This window comes from Salmo salar, chromosome 24 (genome assembly GCF_965601325.2).
Source record: "Salmo salar chromosome 24, fSalSal1, whole genome shotgun sequence".
NCBI lineage: Eukaryota > Metazoa > Chordata > Actinopteri > Salmoniformes > Salmonidae > Salmo > Salmo salar.
The window spans coordinates 6372092-6387097 of NC_138314.1; the positions used below are offsets into that span (position 1 = coordinate 6372092).

Consider the following 15006-nt stretch of genomic DNA (forward strand, 5'->3'; position numbering starts at 1 on the left):
TTTGAAGGCTTGCAGTCATTTTGCTAACAATAAAGATATGAGAATCATAGTCTGATATACAGTATCCATTTCATGGTTTCCTGAGCAGATTTGACTAACTTGTTAAAAATTATAATTATGTTATTTGAACGAATCGACATGAATGATTGGACAAGGAGAATGGCTTTAAAAAGTAATGTTTATTATAAAGTTAAAAGATTAAAATACGGGCCTCCCGAGTGGTGCAGTGGTCTAAGGCTGTGCCACTAGAGATTCTGGGTTCGAGTCCAGGCTCTGTCGCAGCCGGGAGACCCATGGGGCGGTGCACAATTGGCCCAGCTGCGTCCGGGTTAGTGGAGGGTCTGGCCGGCAGGGATGTCCTTGTCCCTTTGCGCACTAGCGACTCCTGTGGCAGGCCGGGCGCAATGCACGCCGACACGGTCACCAAGTGTACGGTGTTTCCTCCGACACATTGGTGCGGCTGGCTTCCGGGTTAAGCAGGCATTGTGTCAAGAAGCAGTGCGGCTTGGTTGGGTTGTGTTTCGGAGGACGCACGGCTCACGGCCTTCGCCTCTCCCGAGTCCGTACGGGAGTTGCAGCGATGAGACAAGACTGTAACTACCAATTGGAGACCATGAAATTGGGGAGAATCTTTTTTTAAATATGTTTCAAGTCTTCCCACAGTGATTGAGGTAATGATAATGAGTGTGTCTAAAATTGCACCCTATATAGTGCACTACTTTTAATCATGACCCATAGGGATCTGGTCAAAAGTAGTGCACCAAATAGGGAATGAGTGCCATTTGGGACTCTAGTCCTTAAAAAGCAGATTGTCATCATTTGGACAGTATTCATTAAATGGGTATATTATTTTTTTGATGAAGCTGTATGGCTTAGTGTTAGTGGATTAAAAGAACATTCATGCACTATATTGTTTGTATGCTGGAGAAATGTGACAGCAAGTATGGAAAGCAACTGTGGTCATTCCTCTTAGCAAATTATCACTGATCGTCTTCATCATCAAATGCCACCCCGGTTGCTTGACGCTTTCTGAAAAAGGTCAGAAAAACAGAAATAATAGTGAACTTGTCTCTTTACATTATTTGCATGCAGATGCATGTAAATACAGTATGTAAAGACCGCCTGTCGCTACATCCCAAATGCCACCCTATTCCAGTTATAGTGCACTACTTTTGACCAGGGCCCAGCCTTTTAAACTAGTGGACTATTTTGGAACAAAGGCCTATCCCTTTATAGTGCACTACTTTTAAGCTGAGACCTATGGGCCCTGGTAAAAAGTAGTACACTATATATGAGATAGGGTGTCATTTGGGACACAGACACTGTCCTGATCTCAGTGAGAAGGTACCTACCTCTTAGTTCCTGGGTTGATGAGAGAATCTCCTGGGAGACGCTTCTTGACTGCCATAGTTTGGCCACTCTGCTGGTGTCTCCTTGGCTCAAAGTCTGAAAGAGCAAGAGTAGCATTTACTATAATATACATCATCGTTCCTAATTCACCTCTATGAGGATGAGCTATGAGGATAGCTCATCCTCATACGTTAGAGGATGAGCTATGTTCTATTGTAATTTACCAAGGCAACTAAAAATACATATCTACAGAAAAAAGAAGATGAAGAGAACTTGTCACACAGCACCTGTATTCCGTTTGTGCGGACTCTTCCCAGGACTGAATGAGGTAGGGCCTGCTGGACAGAACACAGTAACACAACAGAGAACATAAAGACTGTGTGGTAAGAGTACACATGCATTCTGTAACAGCAGTTAGCAAGGCCTTCCCTAGATCGGAAAGTGTACAGTATGTGAGGAGAACGTTGTATGCTGTATAAGAGCTTAGTCCCTAACCTCACCAGTATTGTTTAAATGGGTCAGGCTGTCTGCCATTCTAAACAGCAGCTCTCTCAGGACCTCTTTAGCCTCTTGTTCTTTTAGTCTGGACAGAGTCACACTCAGGTCTCCTGGACTGGCCGCTACATAGAGCACTGCACTGGTGTCCTGCACCGATACCGACACTCTCCCACTCCCACACGCAGACCTGGAAGAACATAGGAGAGGGGAGGAATAAAAGGAATATGCAAGTATTGTAAAGGCATGGAAAGTGTAAAGGATCTTGTAAGGATCTCAAGGACTGCATGAGGTCCTTGGATTAAAATAAACTGGGAACTGGGATAAACATACCTGATTTTCAGGATATAATCCTCTGTTGACTTTAAGGCAAACTTCTGTCTCTGAAAATAAATGTGCCTGTCATTTTGTTATCACATACAGAGGGGAAATGCCAAAAGAATTAATTAAGAACCTACATATTTTTTACAGGATACATACAAACTGGTTCAATGTCTCCTCAGTGAAATCTGTGCTCCACACATCAAAGGCATTTGTCAAACTGAAACAGAAAACCAGTATGATGTTAGCTGTATGTGTTACTACACCAATCTTTCTTTTACAGGTGAATATTATAGCAATATCTATATAGTACCACTGGCGGCAGCTTTGTTGTTGTTGTTAACACTAACCTGAACACTGCAGCACGAGTTTACTGTGATTCACCCGAGTCGATGAGATCGCCTCTCTATTTGAGCAAAACTGTATCATCGCTATTGAATAATAAATAGCTAGCTACATGTCCACAACTACTGTAGCTCGCTGGGTGAGTTTTCTGGTCAGTTTACGTTGTTATAACGCATGGTTTCTACCCATACGGAAATGGCTAGATAGCTATCAGTACTCACCCAACATTGAATATCCCAGATGTTGTATGCGTGTAGCATATTAGTTTAGACTGGTCTTTTTTATCTACCACGGTGCAATACGATGATTGGGTCAACGGTAGATTACCATCCATATTTTGTGTTTGTGTGGGCAAGAGCTGACGGTCAGGGAACATCCACTGTGTGTGGTTGCCAGTGGGTGGATAGTGATACCCCACGTCTATGTAACATTGTGCAACGTTTCGATGCTGAATGTAGCCCCCAGTCGGTGACGTGGCAGCGTCATTCAGGAAGTGTTTGCCAGCCGAATAGCTGCTTCACATGTATGTTTCTAATTTCTTTATCAGAATATATGTTGATCTGTAAACAAATATAGCTTATTGGGATATTATGTGCGTTATAATTAAATCGAAATACTATAGTTTGAACTGTGTAGCTAGCTAGATGTTCGTCTAGACGCCTGTTGCTAGCCAAGTAGGGAGGTCAATTATAGCTTGTTAACGGTAACGTTAGTGCTGGTTTTGCTAAATATGTGCGCTACCTGGAGGCTAGCATGTTTATGTTGCATGTATCTCAACCAGCAGTTAAATAGTTAGCTAGCTAACTAATATTTGCTCCAATCTTATGTTACCCGTGTTCATGTTGTTGATGATGGGCTGTTATATCTTGGCATAATAATTGTTGTCACTGTCCATATTTGACTGGTGCTGTGGTCCAGTAATATGCAGAAACTTTTGCGATGGCTTGGAAGTCAAGGACCCGCAGTCTACAGGTGTTCGACACAGAGCTGAGTGCCGACACAGTGGAGTGGTGCCCCATCCCACAGTGGCACAACATACTGGCATGTGGAACATATCAACTGCAGAAAGGGCCAGATGCGGTAAGATTGTAGACACTGTCGTTAGACAAACAGACAATCAAAGCCAAGATACACTATATATACAAAAGTATGTGGACTCTTCTTGAAATGAGTGGATTCAGCTATTTCAGCCACACCAATTGCTGACAGGTGTATAAAATCGAGCACACAGCCATGCAATCTCCATAGACAAACATTGCCAGTAGAATGGCCTTACTGAAGTGCTCAATGACTTTGATTTTGTACATTTGCCCACTTACAAAGAAATGATCAGTCTATAATTTTAATAGTAGGTTTATTTGAACAGTGAGAGACAGAATAACAACAAAAAAATCCAGAAAAACTAATGTCAAAAATGTTATAAAATGATTTGCATTTTAATGAGGGAAATAAGTATTTGACCCCTCTGCAAAACATGACTTAGTACTTGGTGGCAAAACCCTTGTTGGCAATCACAGAGGTCAGATGTTTCTTGTAGTTGGCCACCAGGTTTGCACACATCTCAGGAGAGATTTTGTCCCACTCCTCTTTGCAGATCTTCTCCAAGTCATTAAGGTTTCGAGGCTGACGTTTGGCAACTTGAACCTTCAGCTCCCTCCACAGATTTATGGGATTAAGGTCTGGAGACTGGCTAGGCCACTCCAGGACCTTAATGTGGTTCTTCTTGAGCCACTCCTTTGTTGCCTTGGCCGTGTGTTTTGGGTCATTGTCATGCTGGAATACCCATCCACGACCCATTTTTAATGCCCTGGCTGAGGGAAGGATGTTCTCACCCAAGATTTGACGTTACATGGCCCTGTCCATCGTCCCTTTGATGCGGTGAAGTTGTCCTGTCCCCTTAGCAGAAAAACACCCCCAAAGCATAATGTTTCCACCTCCATGTTTGACGGTGAGGATGGTGTTCTTGGGGTCATAGGCAGCATTCCTCCTCCTCCAAACACGGGGAGTTGAGTTGATGTCAAAGAGCTCCATTTTGGTCTCATCTGACCACAACACTTTCACCAGTTGTCCTCTGAGTCATTCAGATGTTCATTGGCAAACTTCAGACGGGTATGTATTCTTGAGCAGGGGGACCTTGCGGGCGCTGCAGGATTTCAGTCCTTCACGGCGTAGTGTGTTACCAATTGTTTTCTTGGTGACTATGGTCCCAGCTGCCTTGAGATCATTGACAAGATCCTCCCGTGTAGTTCTGGGCTGATTCCTCACCGTTCTCATGATCATTGCAACTCCACGAGGTGAGATCTTGCATGGAGCCCCAGGCCGAGGGATATTGACAGTTCTTTTGTGTTTCTTCCATTTGCGAATAATCGCACCAAATGTTGTCACCTTCTCACCAAGCTGCTTGGCGATGGTCTTGTAGCCCATTGCAGCCTTGTGTAGGTCTACAATCTTGTCCCTGACATCCTTGGAGAGCTCTTTGGTCTTGGCCATGGTGGAGAGTTTGGAATCTGATTGATTGATTGCTTCTGTGGACAGGTGTCTTTTTTACAGGTAACAAGCTGCGGTTAGGAGCACTCCCTTTAAGAGTGTGCTCCTAATCTCAGCTCGTTACCTGTATAAAAGACACCTGGGAGCCAGAAATCTTTCTGATTGAGAGGGGGTCAAATACTTATTTCCCTCATTAAAATGCAAATCAATTTATAACATTTTTGACATGCGTTTTTCTGGATATTTGTGTTGTTATTGTCTCTCACTGTTCAAATAAACCTACCATTAAAATTATAGACTGATCCTTTCTTTGTCAGTGGGCAAACGTACAAAATCAGCAGGGGATCAAATACTTTTTCCCCCCACTGTACGTGTTTTTAGCGAGGTCCAACCAACTTTATGTTAAAAGATGCAGTGGTGAGTGTTAAAACTGTCAGATGTTACAAAACGAAGTGCGCTATGATAAATTGTGTCCTAGGGCTTCAAAACACTGGCAGCTGCATTCATGTTTATAATATCGTTATACATTTTAACAGGAATAAATGTAGACGGAATTATGTTTTATACTATTTTTAATGAAAGGAAAGCCCTATTCCTATAAAAGAAGCCCAACTTAATTCTTAATTTCTTGACTAACTCGTCAACATGCTTTTGAAAAGATAGCTTTTCGTCAATCTAGATGCCCAGATATTTTTAGGCGGGGACACGATCAATGGGGGCACCATCTAACGTACTTATGCAAAAATCATCAGGTACATCATTACATGATTTGGAAAATAACATGTACTTGATTTTACCAGCATTTAGTACCAACTTCAGGCAAGGCTTTCTGCAAGGTAGTAAAAGCAGATTCTGAGCTGCCGTAGGGGCAGTAGCGTATACAACAGTGTCATCTACTTACAGATGACAGTTAAATAGACCAATGCTGTTAATATAAATTGTGAAAAGAACTGGACCAAGAATCGAACCCTGTGGGACACCTTTTGTTATGACTAGAAATCCTGACTTAACGCCATCAGTATGTACACACTGTGTTCTGTCTTTTAAATAATTCTCAAACCAGCTACAAGCAACCCGATCTAAGCCATCAGTGCCCGACCTCACTAATGCTCTTGTGGCTGAATGGAAGCAAGTCCTCGCAGCAATGTTCCAACATCTAGTGGAAAGCCTTCCCAGAAGAGTGCAGGATGTTATAGCAGCAAAGGGGGGCCCAACTCCATATTAATGCCCATGATTTTTGGAATGAGATGTTCGACGAGCAGGTGTCCACATACTTTTGGTCATGTAGTGTATGACTATACACCATGATCTATGTCACTGACTGTATATCAGAAAGTTGTTACTTCTCATACACGTTGAGACTCTGGTGTGTGTATAAGGTGGTGTAACAGTTCTCTCATTGTGCAATCATCAGGGACCAGAGGACGCGGCTACTCGGATTGGCCGACTGTACCTGTTCAAGTTTCGTCAACAAGGACCTATGTGTCCGCCCCTCAGTGAGCTGCAGCGGATTGACACACCAGCCATATTAGATATAAAATGGTAAGATGATGCAAACAGCTACAAGCTTTTTTTCAGTTTGGGCTGGTTTCTTAGACACATTAAACCTTGTCCTGAACTTAAAAGCAATTTCAATGGAGATCCTCCACCTGGCCTTGATGATTACTTTGTTGCTATACCTCTATTCTCAGGTGTCATGTGCCAGTGTCAGAGAGGCCTCTGTTGGGCATGGCTACAGCCAGTGGGGAGCTACAGCTGCACAGACTCATAGACAGTCAGGTGAGATACAGATTCATTCACTGTCGAATATCCATGTCCGTTATGTTAAAGTGTGTTTGGGCTAGGGTTGCAAAATTCTGGTAACTTCCCCAAATTCCCTGGTTTTCCAGATATCCTGATTGCAATATTACTGGAATCAGGATGGAATAAGCACAACATCCGTAATCCTCTAAACAGGATTTCAGAAAAACTAGGGAATTGTGCAACCCTAGCTTTGGGCACTGCTCTTATGGATACGTGTCTCCAGTAGGAAGGCCGGTGTGCTCTGCAGACTGTGACCAGTTTGGGTCTGGGACCTGATAAGTTGGCTCTGTCATTAGACTGGTCCACTGGAAGAGGTAACAGGTGAGGATCATGGCTTCATTTGGGATATACGGAACGCTGCATTGGAGGTTATTAAAGACCACAGATTGGACAACTAATGTTCTAATAGTCAGTAAAATGTAAGCATATGTGGTAAGTTTGTCTGTTTCAAGTTAATTATTTGGGCTCCCGAGTGGTGCAGCTGTCTAAGGCACTGCATCTCAGTGCTAGAGGCATCACTACAGACACCCTGGTTCAAATCCAGGCTGTATCACAACCGGCCGTGATTGGGAGTCCCATAGTGCGGCACACAATTGGCCTAGCGTCGTCCAGGTTTGGCCGGTGTAGTCCGTCATTGTAAATAAGAATTGCCTAGTTAAATAAAGATGAAATTATAAAGCATTGCATGCATCTATAGTCACATTTCCATAGTGGCATACAGTTGAACAGAGGCGTTTTTTTTAGATTTCCACACGTGGGGATTTTCTTTAGCAGGGCCTTGAAATAAATGCATTTCATGCAATTCTACGTCATTTACATGTTAAAATACGTCATTTGTGCTTCCCGAGTGGCGCAGTCGTCTAAGGAACTGCATCGCAGGGCTAGCTGTGCCACTAGAGATCCTGGTTTGAGCACTGCTGTGACCGGGAGACCCATGGGGCGGCGCACATTTGGCCCAGCGTCGTCCGGGTTAGGGGAGAGTCTGGCCGGCAGGGATGACCTTGTCCCATCGCGCTCTAGCGACTCCTGTGGTGGGCCGGGCGCAATGCACGCTGACACAGTCGCCAGGTGTACGTTGTTTCCTCCGACATATTGGTGCGGCTGGCTTCCGGGTTAAGCGGGTATTGTGTCAAGAAGCAGTGCGGCTTGGTTGGGTCGTGTTTCGGAGGATGCACGGCTCTCGACCTTTGCCTCTCCCGAGTCCGTACGGGAGTTGCAGCGATGAGACAAGACTGTAACTACCAATTGGATACCTTGAAATTGGGGAGAGAAAGGGGTAAAAAAACAAAACAAAAATACATCATTTGTATTTTATTTTTATTTTGGGGGGGTAGATCAACTTTAATATTGCAGATTGTAGGTTCTATCAATTTAATTGTTTGCATCATTTCTAATCCCCCTTTATTTTATTTTTAAGCCTTGAGACAATTGAGACATGGATTGTGTATGTGTGTCATTCAGAGGGTGAATGGGCAAGACAAAAGATTGATATTCCTTTGAATGGGGTATGGTAGTGGGTGCCAGGCACACCGGTTTGAGTGTCAAGAACTGCAAAGCTGCTGGGTTTATCACGCTCAACAGTTTCCTGTGTATATCAATAATGGTCCACCACCCAAAGCACACCCAGTCAACTTGACACAACTGTGGGAAAACATGGACCGTCACCCCTGTGGAACGCTTTCGACACCTTGTAGAGTCCATGCCTGACGAATTGAGGCTGTTCTGAGGACAGAGGGGGTGCAACTCAATGTTTACACTCAGTGTATATTATAGGTTGCAGTAGGCTACTAAATAACTTTCCAGTGGCACTGAATGATGAAGATGAAGCCTAGGCTACTCACCGGTGATGGCCGATGCACTCATGCCAAAGACTTATTTCAAGATAAGCTACTTAGAAAAACAGTGTGGTTCGCTCAGAATCGCTCAAAAGTTGTTGGCTTCTACAGACAGATTAGTCTTCTATTTTCAGCAGTAGGCATTTGCTTTCCAAACTTTAAAGTTTCTCTCGCAATTATATCTTGAAATTTGCGAAAGGCCAACTGACAGCCACAACCAACCATAGTAATATAATCCATTCAAGTCAGGGCTTGCAGCAATAGCTACTGTACCCATGAGTTTAACAGTCAAATTGCCAGGCTTACAGGTTTTCAAAACCCTTCTTTGGATTATATGTCTATGGCCACAATGCAACAAGCTGTTCTATATTTGGCGTGCATGCTGCCCAAATTGTGGCCTTCCCGACTTTAAGTGCTTATGATAAAACTTGATCCACAGCCAAAAAAATTTAAGCTATTGATTCTCTGAGGCTAAATGATGCTCTCTGATGTAGTATTTTGAATGGTTTTGTCTGTTCAGACAGGAGTAATATCATTTTAGGAATACATATTCCTAATTTTCCATTTAAGTCATTTTCCATTTGAACATTGTCAGGGAAAGAGCAGCACAGTAGAATTGTTTAGGATATAGTACTAAGTTATGTGATTACCTAGGGTTTTCATCCCTGTGGGCCCTGTTTAAAAGTAAAAGTGCACAAGATAGGGAATAGGGTGCCATTTGAGACGCAACCATGGTGTATCCTCTTCCTCTCTGCAGCAGTGACGTGCGTGTGGTGTCCAGTGACTCTGCAGGCTGTGTCAACGTCTTGTCCCTGGGGGAGAACAGTCTCACTGCCGTGTCACAGTGGAAGGCCCACGACTTTGAAGCCTGGATCTCAGCATTCTCATACTGGGATACTCAGCTTGTCTACTCCGGTAACACTCCCTCTCGAAACACATCTAGCTGATACAGGCTGCTTAGTGCTCAATACCCCCCTGTCAAGTTCTGTGTTATCCATCCTATTTTCTGTTTATCTGTCTTTTGTTTCTAAAACCTAAATGTTTGACCCCTCCTTGTGTGATGATGATGTTTACACTTTGCCTTAATAAGGTGATCAGGGTTGTCATGCTTTTTGAGCAGACTGGATCCTCATGTTTTAAAAAGTCTTGTGACATGCATCCTATGTTTTTATCTTCTGTGTGTGTGTGTGTGTGTGTGTGTTGTCTGAATGGAATGCACCTGGCAGGCGGGGATGACTGCAAACTTAAGGGATGGGATCTTAGGATGGGTCCCTCTTCCCCCACATTCACCAGCAGGAGGTGAGCATGTTGACACAATACGCAGTCAAAATGCATTCGCCATTCCCATGGCAAAGTAAGTAGGTGCATCAGAAACATGTCTTAAATGAACATGTAACCAATACTGTTGTTCCTTTCTTGAAGGCACTCGATGGGTGTATGCAGTGTACACAGTAGCCCACATCGGGAGCGCATTCTAGCCACAGGCAGGTAAATGAACATTGATTTTAATATTTGAGTTAGGTGTTTTATTTTCAGAATGCCAGGCTGATATTATAATATACTATAATCCTTGTATTCATCAAGCTCCCCTTTTATATTCACTATGTGTTCCTGGGAGAAAAGCTGAGTAATTTGTTTTTTTCTATCAACATACTAATTGATGTTACTTACCAGATGTGTGAAAGATAGATTGGTGTCAAACCCTGAGGCCCATACGAACCCTATAGTGCTTGTGTCCGAAATGGCACCCTGTTCTCAATGTAGTGCACTACTTTTGATGGGCTCTGTTCAAACGTAGTGCACTCTATAGGGAATATCTGGACTCTGGACAAAAGTTGTGCACTATATAGGGAAACGTGTTCCATGTGAGATGCAGTGAATCATGTGAACTGTCTCCTGTCCTGTAGCTATGACGAGCAGGTGCTTCTGTGGGACGAGAGGAACATGCGTCAGCCTCTCAGTGAGAGTGCTCTGGGTGGCGGAGTGTGGAGACTGAAGTGGCATCCTACCCATGAGCACTTGCTGTTGGCTGCCTGCATGCACAACGACTTCCACATCCTTCACTGCCAGCAAGCTCTGGGTGAGTCTGACTGTCTGGGACGTGATGCTGCTCACATGAAAACTTGCCGCTTTGCCACAACTACCATGTCTGTCTGGTTGAAGAGCGGGTTGTATTCACAAGGAAACAACTGAATCAGGGAGGGGCCTACCTGAATTTGTCCAATAAGAAACTTGTTTTATTTATTTATTGCAAAAGTTTTTCTCCCCTGTGTTCTTATGAATAAGACCCAAGTTATGTCTTGTCATTTTGTCAAACCTGTAATATTTATTTCTTCCTCTAGAGGGCAGCGGAGGAGCGTGTTCTGTCCTAGCCTCCTATATCCTCCACAATTCCCTGGCCTATGGGGCTGACTGGTCCCAGCTTTCCCTGGGGGAGCCTCCCCCATGCTCCCCTCTGGAGGCCACAGAGCCAAGACAGTCCCAAACAGAGAGCCGTACAGGAGGACACCTAAGGATTCAGTATGAATCTCCCACTGCCAGCTTCGACACCTCCTTGGAGGATGACACAGGACGTTACATACCTGAGAGTTTATCCCCATCATCTGCTAGCTCTGTGGCAGGCCCACCCGACTGTCCTAACCCTGCCGTGGACAGCCCTGCAGTGTCCTGCCTGATGGCCAGCTGCTCCTTCTATGACCACATGCTTCATGTGTGGCGCTGGGACTGGACCCCACAGGAGGCAGGCTGCACTGGGACGGCCCAGGGGGAGGGAGAAAGAAGGGCTGTGGGTGAAGGAGATGGTGGCCAGGCAGGAGCACCAGCAAAGTATGCAAAGTGCACTACACATAGGGAATAGGGTGCCGATTGGAATGCTGCCGAGGTTTGGAGACATGTTTTTACTTATTGGTCAACCCCATTAAATCAGGAGGCAAAGACGTGAAGAATGCATATGATATCTCACCATAGCGGTCTCTCACTACTACTAGAGGAATATTCACCTTCAAACAAAAACCACAAATAACTTCTTTTTTAAATTTTTCGAATGTCAATTGTTGCAAAAAATCTCAAATGTTTACCTTTCTGTAAACATTATGGTTTCGTTCCAGTACTGCATACATGATGCGAAAGCACCTGGCATTTATACAACCTTTCTTGGATAAAATAGGCCTACTTTGAATCACTTGCAGATATCTGAACTGTTTATGATTGTGCAGATCAATATCATTCCACCCTGATTAGTAATGTATTTAATGAAAAACCAACACCTTTTAGGTCAGTATACCTATTGGATCTTAAAGATTCCCTGATAAGTGGGTCATGGATTTGTTACAATCCAGGAAAAACATTTGTTTAATCCACTTGTACAATTTGTTCTTTCATGTGTATACCTTTTTGAGTAATACATTTTCTGTGTTTGAATCCCCTGGCTTCTATTGTTCTGTTAACACTGACTTTCTTTTTTTTATTTAACCTTTATTTATCCAGTTTAGTCTCATTGAGAGAGAATTGATTTTTTCAAGTGAGACCTGGTTCAACCAAGAAAGCAGCAGAGAAAAATGATTGAGACAAATATCAGACATACTGTAGCAACTTACAGACATAGACACACCATCATTTTCTTTCTTTTTTTGAGTTACAGTAGTTGGTGGTGGATGTCAAAGCGTAGTAAATTACGCAGTAAACGAGAATAACTTGCCTCCAACCAAATTAATTTGAACTTTGAATAACTTAGTGAAAAATCGCAATTTCATTCTTTATTATTACATTTTGGGAGTTATGTGCAGTTGTAAATCAAACAATAACACATGAACGGTTTTTTTATTTCAATGTACTTTCAAAATAAATAGTGAATCGTACAAGGGTGCCAATATATTTGACCCCAACTGTATCTGTCTGTACGATGATCAGTTGACCATAATGATTTAGCTTTTAACCTGTAGCCATCATGTGTACTGCTCTGGTAAAGAAGACAAAAGTTGTAAAACAATACAATGTAGCCTAATATATACATTTTGTTTTAATTAGAATAGCACATACTAGTGCTTTCAGCATGCGCATTCACAATACACCAGTGTCCAGTAACACATGATCAGCTCAGCTGTAGCACCTGGTTAGCAACCTCTTGACCTCCCAACACAAACAAAATGGTCCTTGATGCTCAGACAGAGTTTCAGATGGATCAGTTTGTGGGGTCTAGTTATTGTATAAAGTTCTTTGGGTAGAGTTTGAATAACATGTAGGCCTACTACTAACTAAGTATACCATTGTACCCTGAAAATGACATTCCTTTCTCTTTACTACATTGGAGTACAAATACTTCCCTGATGAAACCCTCTCAGAATACACTTCCTCTTGTCCAGGTGGGAAAGGGAATGCCTCATCTGTGGATCTGTTGGGGCGGTATGCAAATTGGAGTGGGTCCAGGGTGTCTAGGATGATGGTGTTGATGTGAGCCATGACAAGCCTTTCAAAGCATTTCATAGCTACAGCTGTAAGTGCTACGGGGCAATAGTAATTTAGGCAGGTTACCTTGGTGCTCTTGGGCACACAGACTATGGTGGTCTACTTGAAACATGTAGGTATTACAGACTGGGTCAGGGAGAGGTTGAAGATGTCAGTGAAGACACTCACCAGCTTGTCAGTGCATGCTCTGAGTACATGTCCTGGTAATCCGTAGGGCCCTGCGGCCTTGTGAATGTTAAACTGTTTAAAGGTCTTACTCACACACTGTGTGATCACACAGCTGGTGCTCTTATGCATGGTTCAGTGTTGTTCGCCTCGAAGTGAGCATAGAAGGCATTTTGCTTGTCTGGTAGGCTCGCATCACTGGGCAGTTCGTGGCTGGGTTTCCAATTGTAATGCATGATAGTTTGAAAGCCCTGCCACATCCGACAAGTGTCAGATTCGTAGGATTCGATCTTAGTCCTTTATTGACGCTTTGCCTGTTTATGTTTCAATGGAGGGCGTAGCGGAATGTCTTATAAGCGTCTGAATTTGTTTCCCGCTCCTTGAAAGCGGCAGCTCCAGCCTGTAGCTCAGTGCGGATGTTGTCTGTAATCCATGGCTCCTGGTTGGGATAATTACGTATGGTCACTGTGGGGATGACGTCGTCAAAGAACTTACACTCCTCAATGCCATCGGATGAATCCTGGAACATATTCCAGTCTGTGCTAGCAAAACAGTCCTTATGCTTAGCATCCGCTTCATTGGACCATTTCCGTATTGAGCTCTTCACTGGTACTTCCTGCTTTAGTTTTTGCTTGTAAGCAAGAATCCGGAAGATAAAGTTATGGTCAGATTTGCCAAATGGAGGGCGAGGGAGAGCTTTATGCGTTTCTGTGTGTGGAGTAAAGTTGATCTAGAGGTTTTTTTCGCCTCTAATTGCACACGTGAGATGCTGGTAGAAATGAGGTAAGACTGATTTCAGTTTTCCTGCATTGAATTAGTCATATGTACGGGATACAGATAGTCCAATGAAATGCTTACTTGCCGGTTCCTTCTCGACAATGCAACAATAAGAAGCAAAATATAAAATTTAAGAATACGAACAAAGTAAATGTCTCAGTTGAATAGAATACATTTTTTAGCATTGCTGGTATAAGGGGTTAGATTCAATCTGTAGTGTGGAAGATCTGCCTTATAGCTGGATAATTTTCTATTGAACCGACATGCAGTGTTTTACTGTTTAGGGTGAATGCAGTCTCAGCTAAAGTGGGAACATTGCCTTTGAATTTAAATCGCACAATAGTGTGGATCTTTGGTGCTACGGATTGAATCTAGGCCCTTAGGTCTCTGATCTCATCCACCTGCAATGTGTAACACTCAACCGGATAATGCAAAGCAGCATTTTGCGCCAGAACACTCAGCATTGGATATAAGCGTGCCAATTGGAATAAGGGTATGATTAGCTGCTATGACAATAATAGCAGAACAATGACAATAATAGCAGAACAATGACTATGTTAGGAAGGTATCTCACATGTCACAGTACACCAACAAGCAGCTTAAAGATATTTTTCATGGCTATTACAGTTGTCCTAACACTTTAGCTACAGCTAACAATTTGAGCCTAATTGCACATATTTATGCTTTAAGTACTCTACAGGTTCTAATTGTAGCTTTTTTTCACTTCTTGACCAACATTTTTTTATTGTCATCCCAGAGACCGGCAGAGACACTCTACACTCACCTGCCTCACACACACACACTAGACATACCTTCATTAAGGATAGCTTCGTTGAGGCTTGCTGCTAAAGGGATGCTCACTAGAGCAAACAGCAGTATCACATTCTGGATCTTCATCCCTTAAGCACAACAGGTCTTTCTCTACGAGAGCACAGAAAGCACACCAGGTTAATTCAAATTCGGA

General features: G+C 43.2%; 2 protein-coding genes across 4 annotated transcripts; one reads left to right on the plus strand and one right to left on the minus strand.

Moving 5' to 3' along the window:
• Nucleotides 1–160: 160 nt before the first annotated feature.
• paxx (PAXX non-homologous end joining factor) lies at nucleotides 161–2961 on the minus strand. 2 transcript variants are annotated; one of them, XM_014170589.3, is made up of 7 exons: nucleotides 2733–2961; nucleotides 2326–2386; nucleotides 2179–2228; nucleotides 1851–2035; nucleotides 1638–1688; nucleotides 1353–1446; nucleotides 161–1029 (listed from the first exon to the last, which is right to left on the minus strand). In XM_014170589.3, the coding sequence occupies exons 1-7, from the start codon at nucleotides 2885–2887 to the stop codon at nucleotides 981–983; spliced, it is 645 nt and encodes a 214-aa protein (XP_014026064.2). In that variant the 5' UTR covers nucleotides 2888–2961; the 3' UTR covers nucleotides 161–980.
• Nucleotides 2925–12056, plus strand: dph7 (diphthamide biosynthesis 7). Of its 2 annotated transcripts, none has more exons than XM_014171169.3 (10): nucleotides 2925–3034; nucleotides 3440–3591; nucleotides 6413–6540; nucleotides 6690–6777; nucleotides 7028–7122; nucleotides 9394–9551; nucleotides 9863–9935; nucleotides 10059–10124; nucleotides 10544–10716; nucleotides 10979–12056. In XM_014171169.3, the coding sequence occupies exons 2-10, from the start codon at nucleotides 3451–3453 to the stop codon at nucleotides 11491–11493; spliced, it is 1437 nt and encodes a 478-aa protein (XP_014026644.2). In that variant the 5' UTR covers nucleotides 2925–3034; nucleotides 3440–3450; the 3' UTR covers nucleotides 11494–12056. The 2 variants fall into 2 exon arrangements, with proteins under 2 accessions (XP_014026644.2, XP_014026643.2); XM_014171168.3 differs by having other exon boundaries at nucleotides 2934–3034; nucleotides 3430–3591.
• The last annotated feature ends 2950 nt before the right edge of the window (nucleotides 12057–15006 follow it).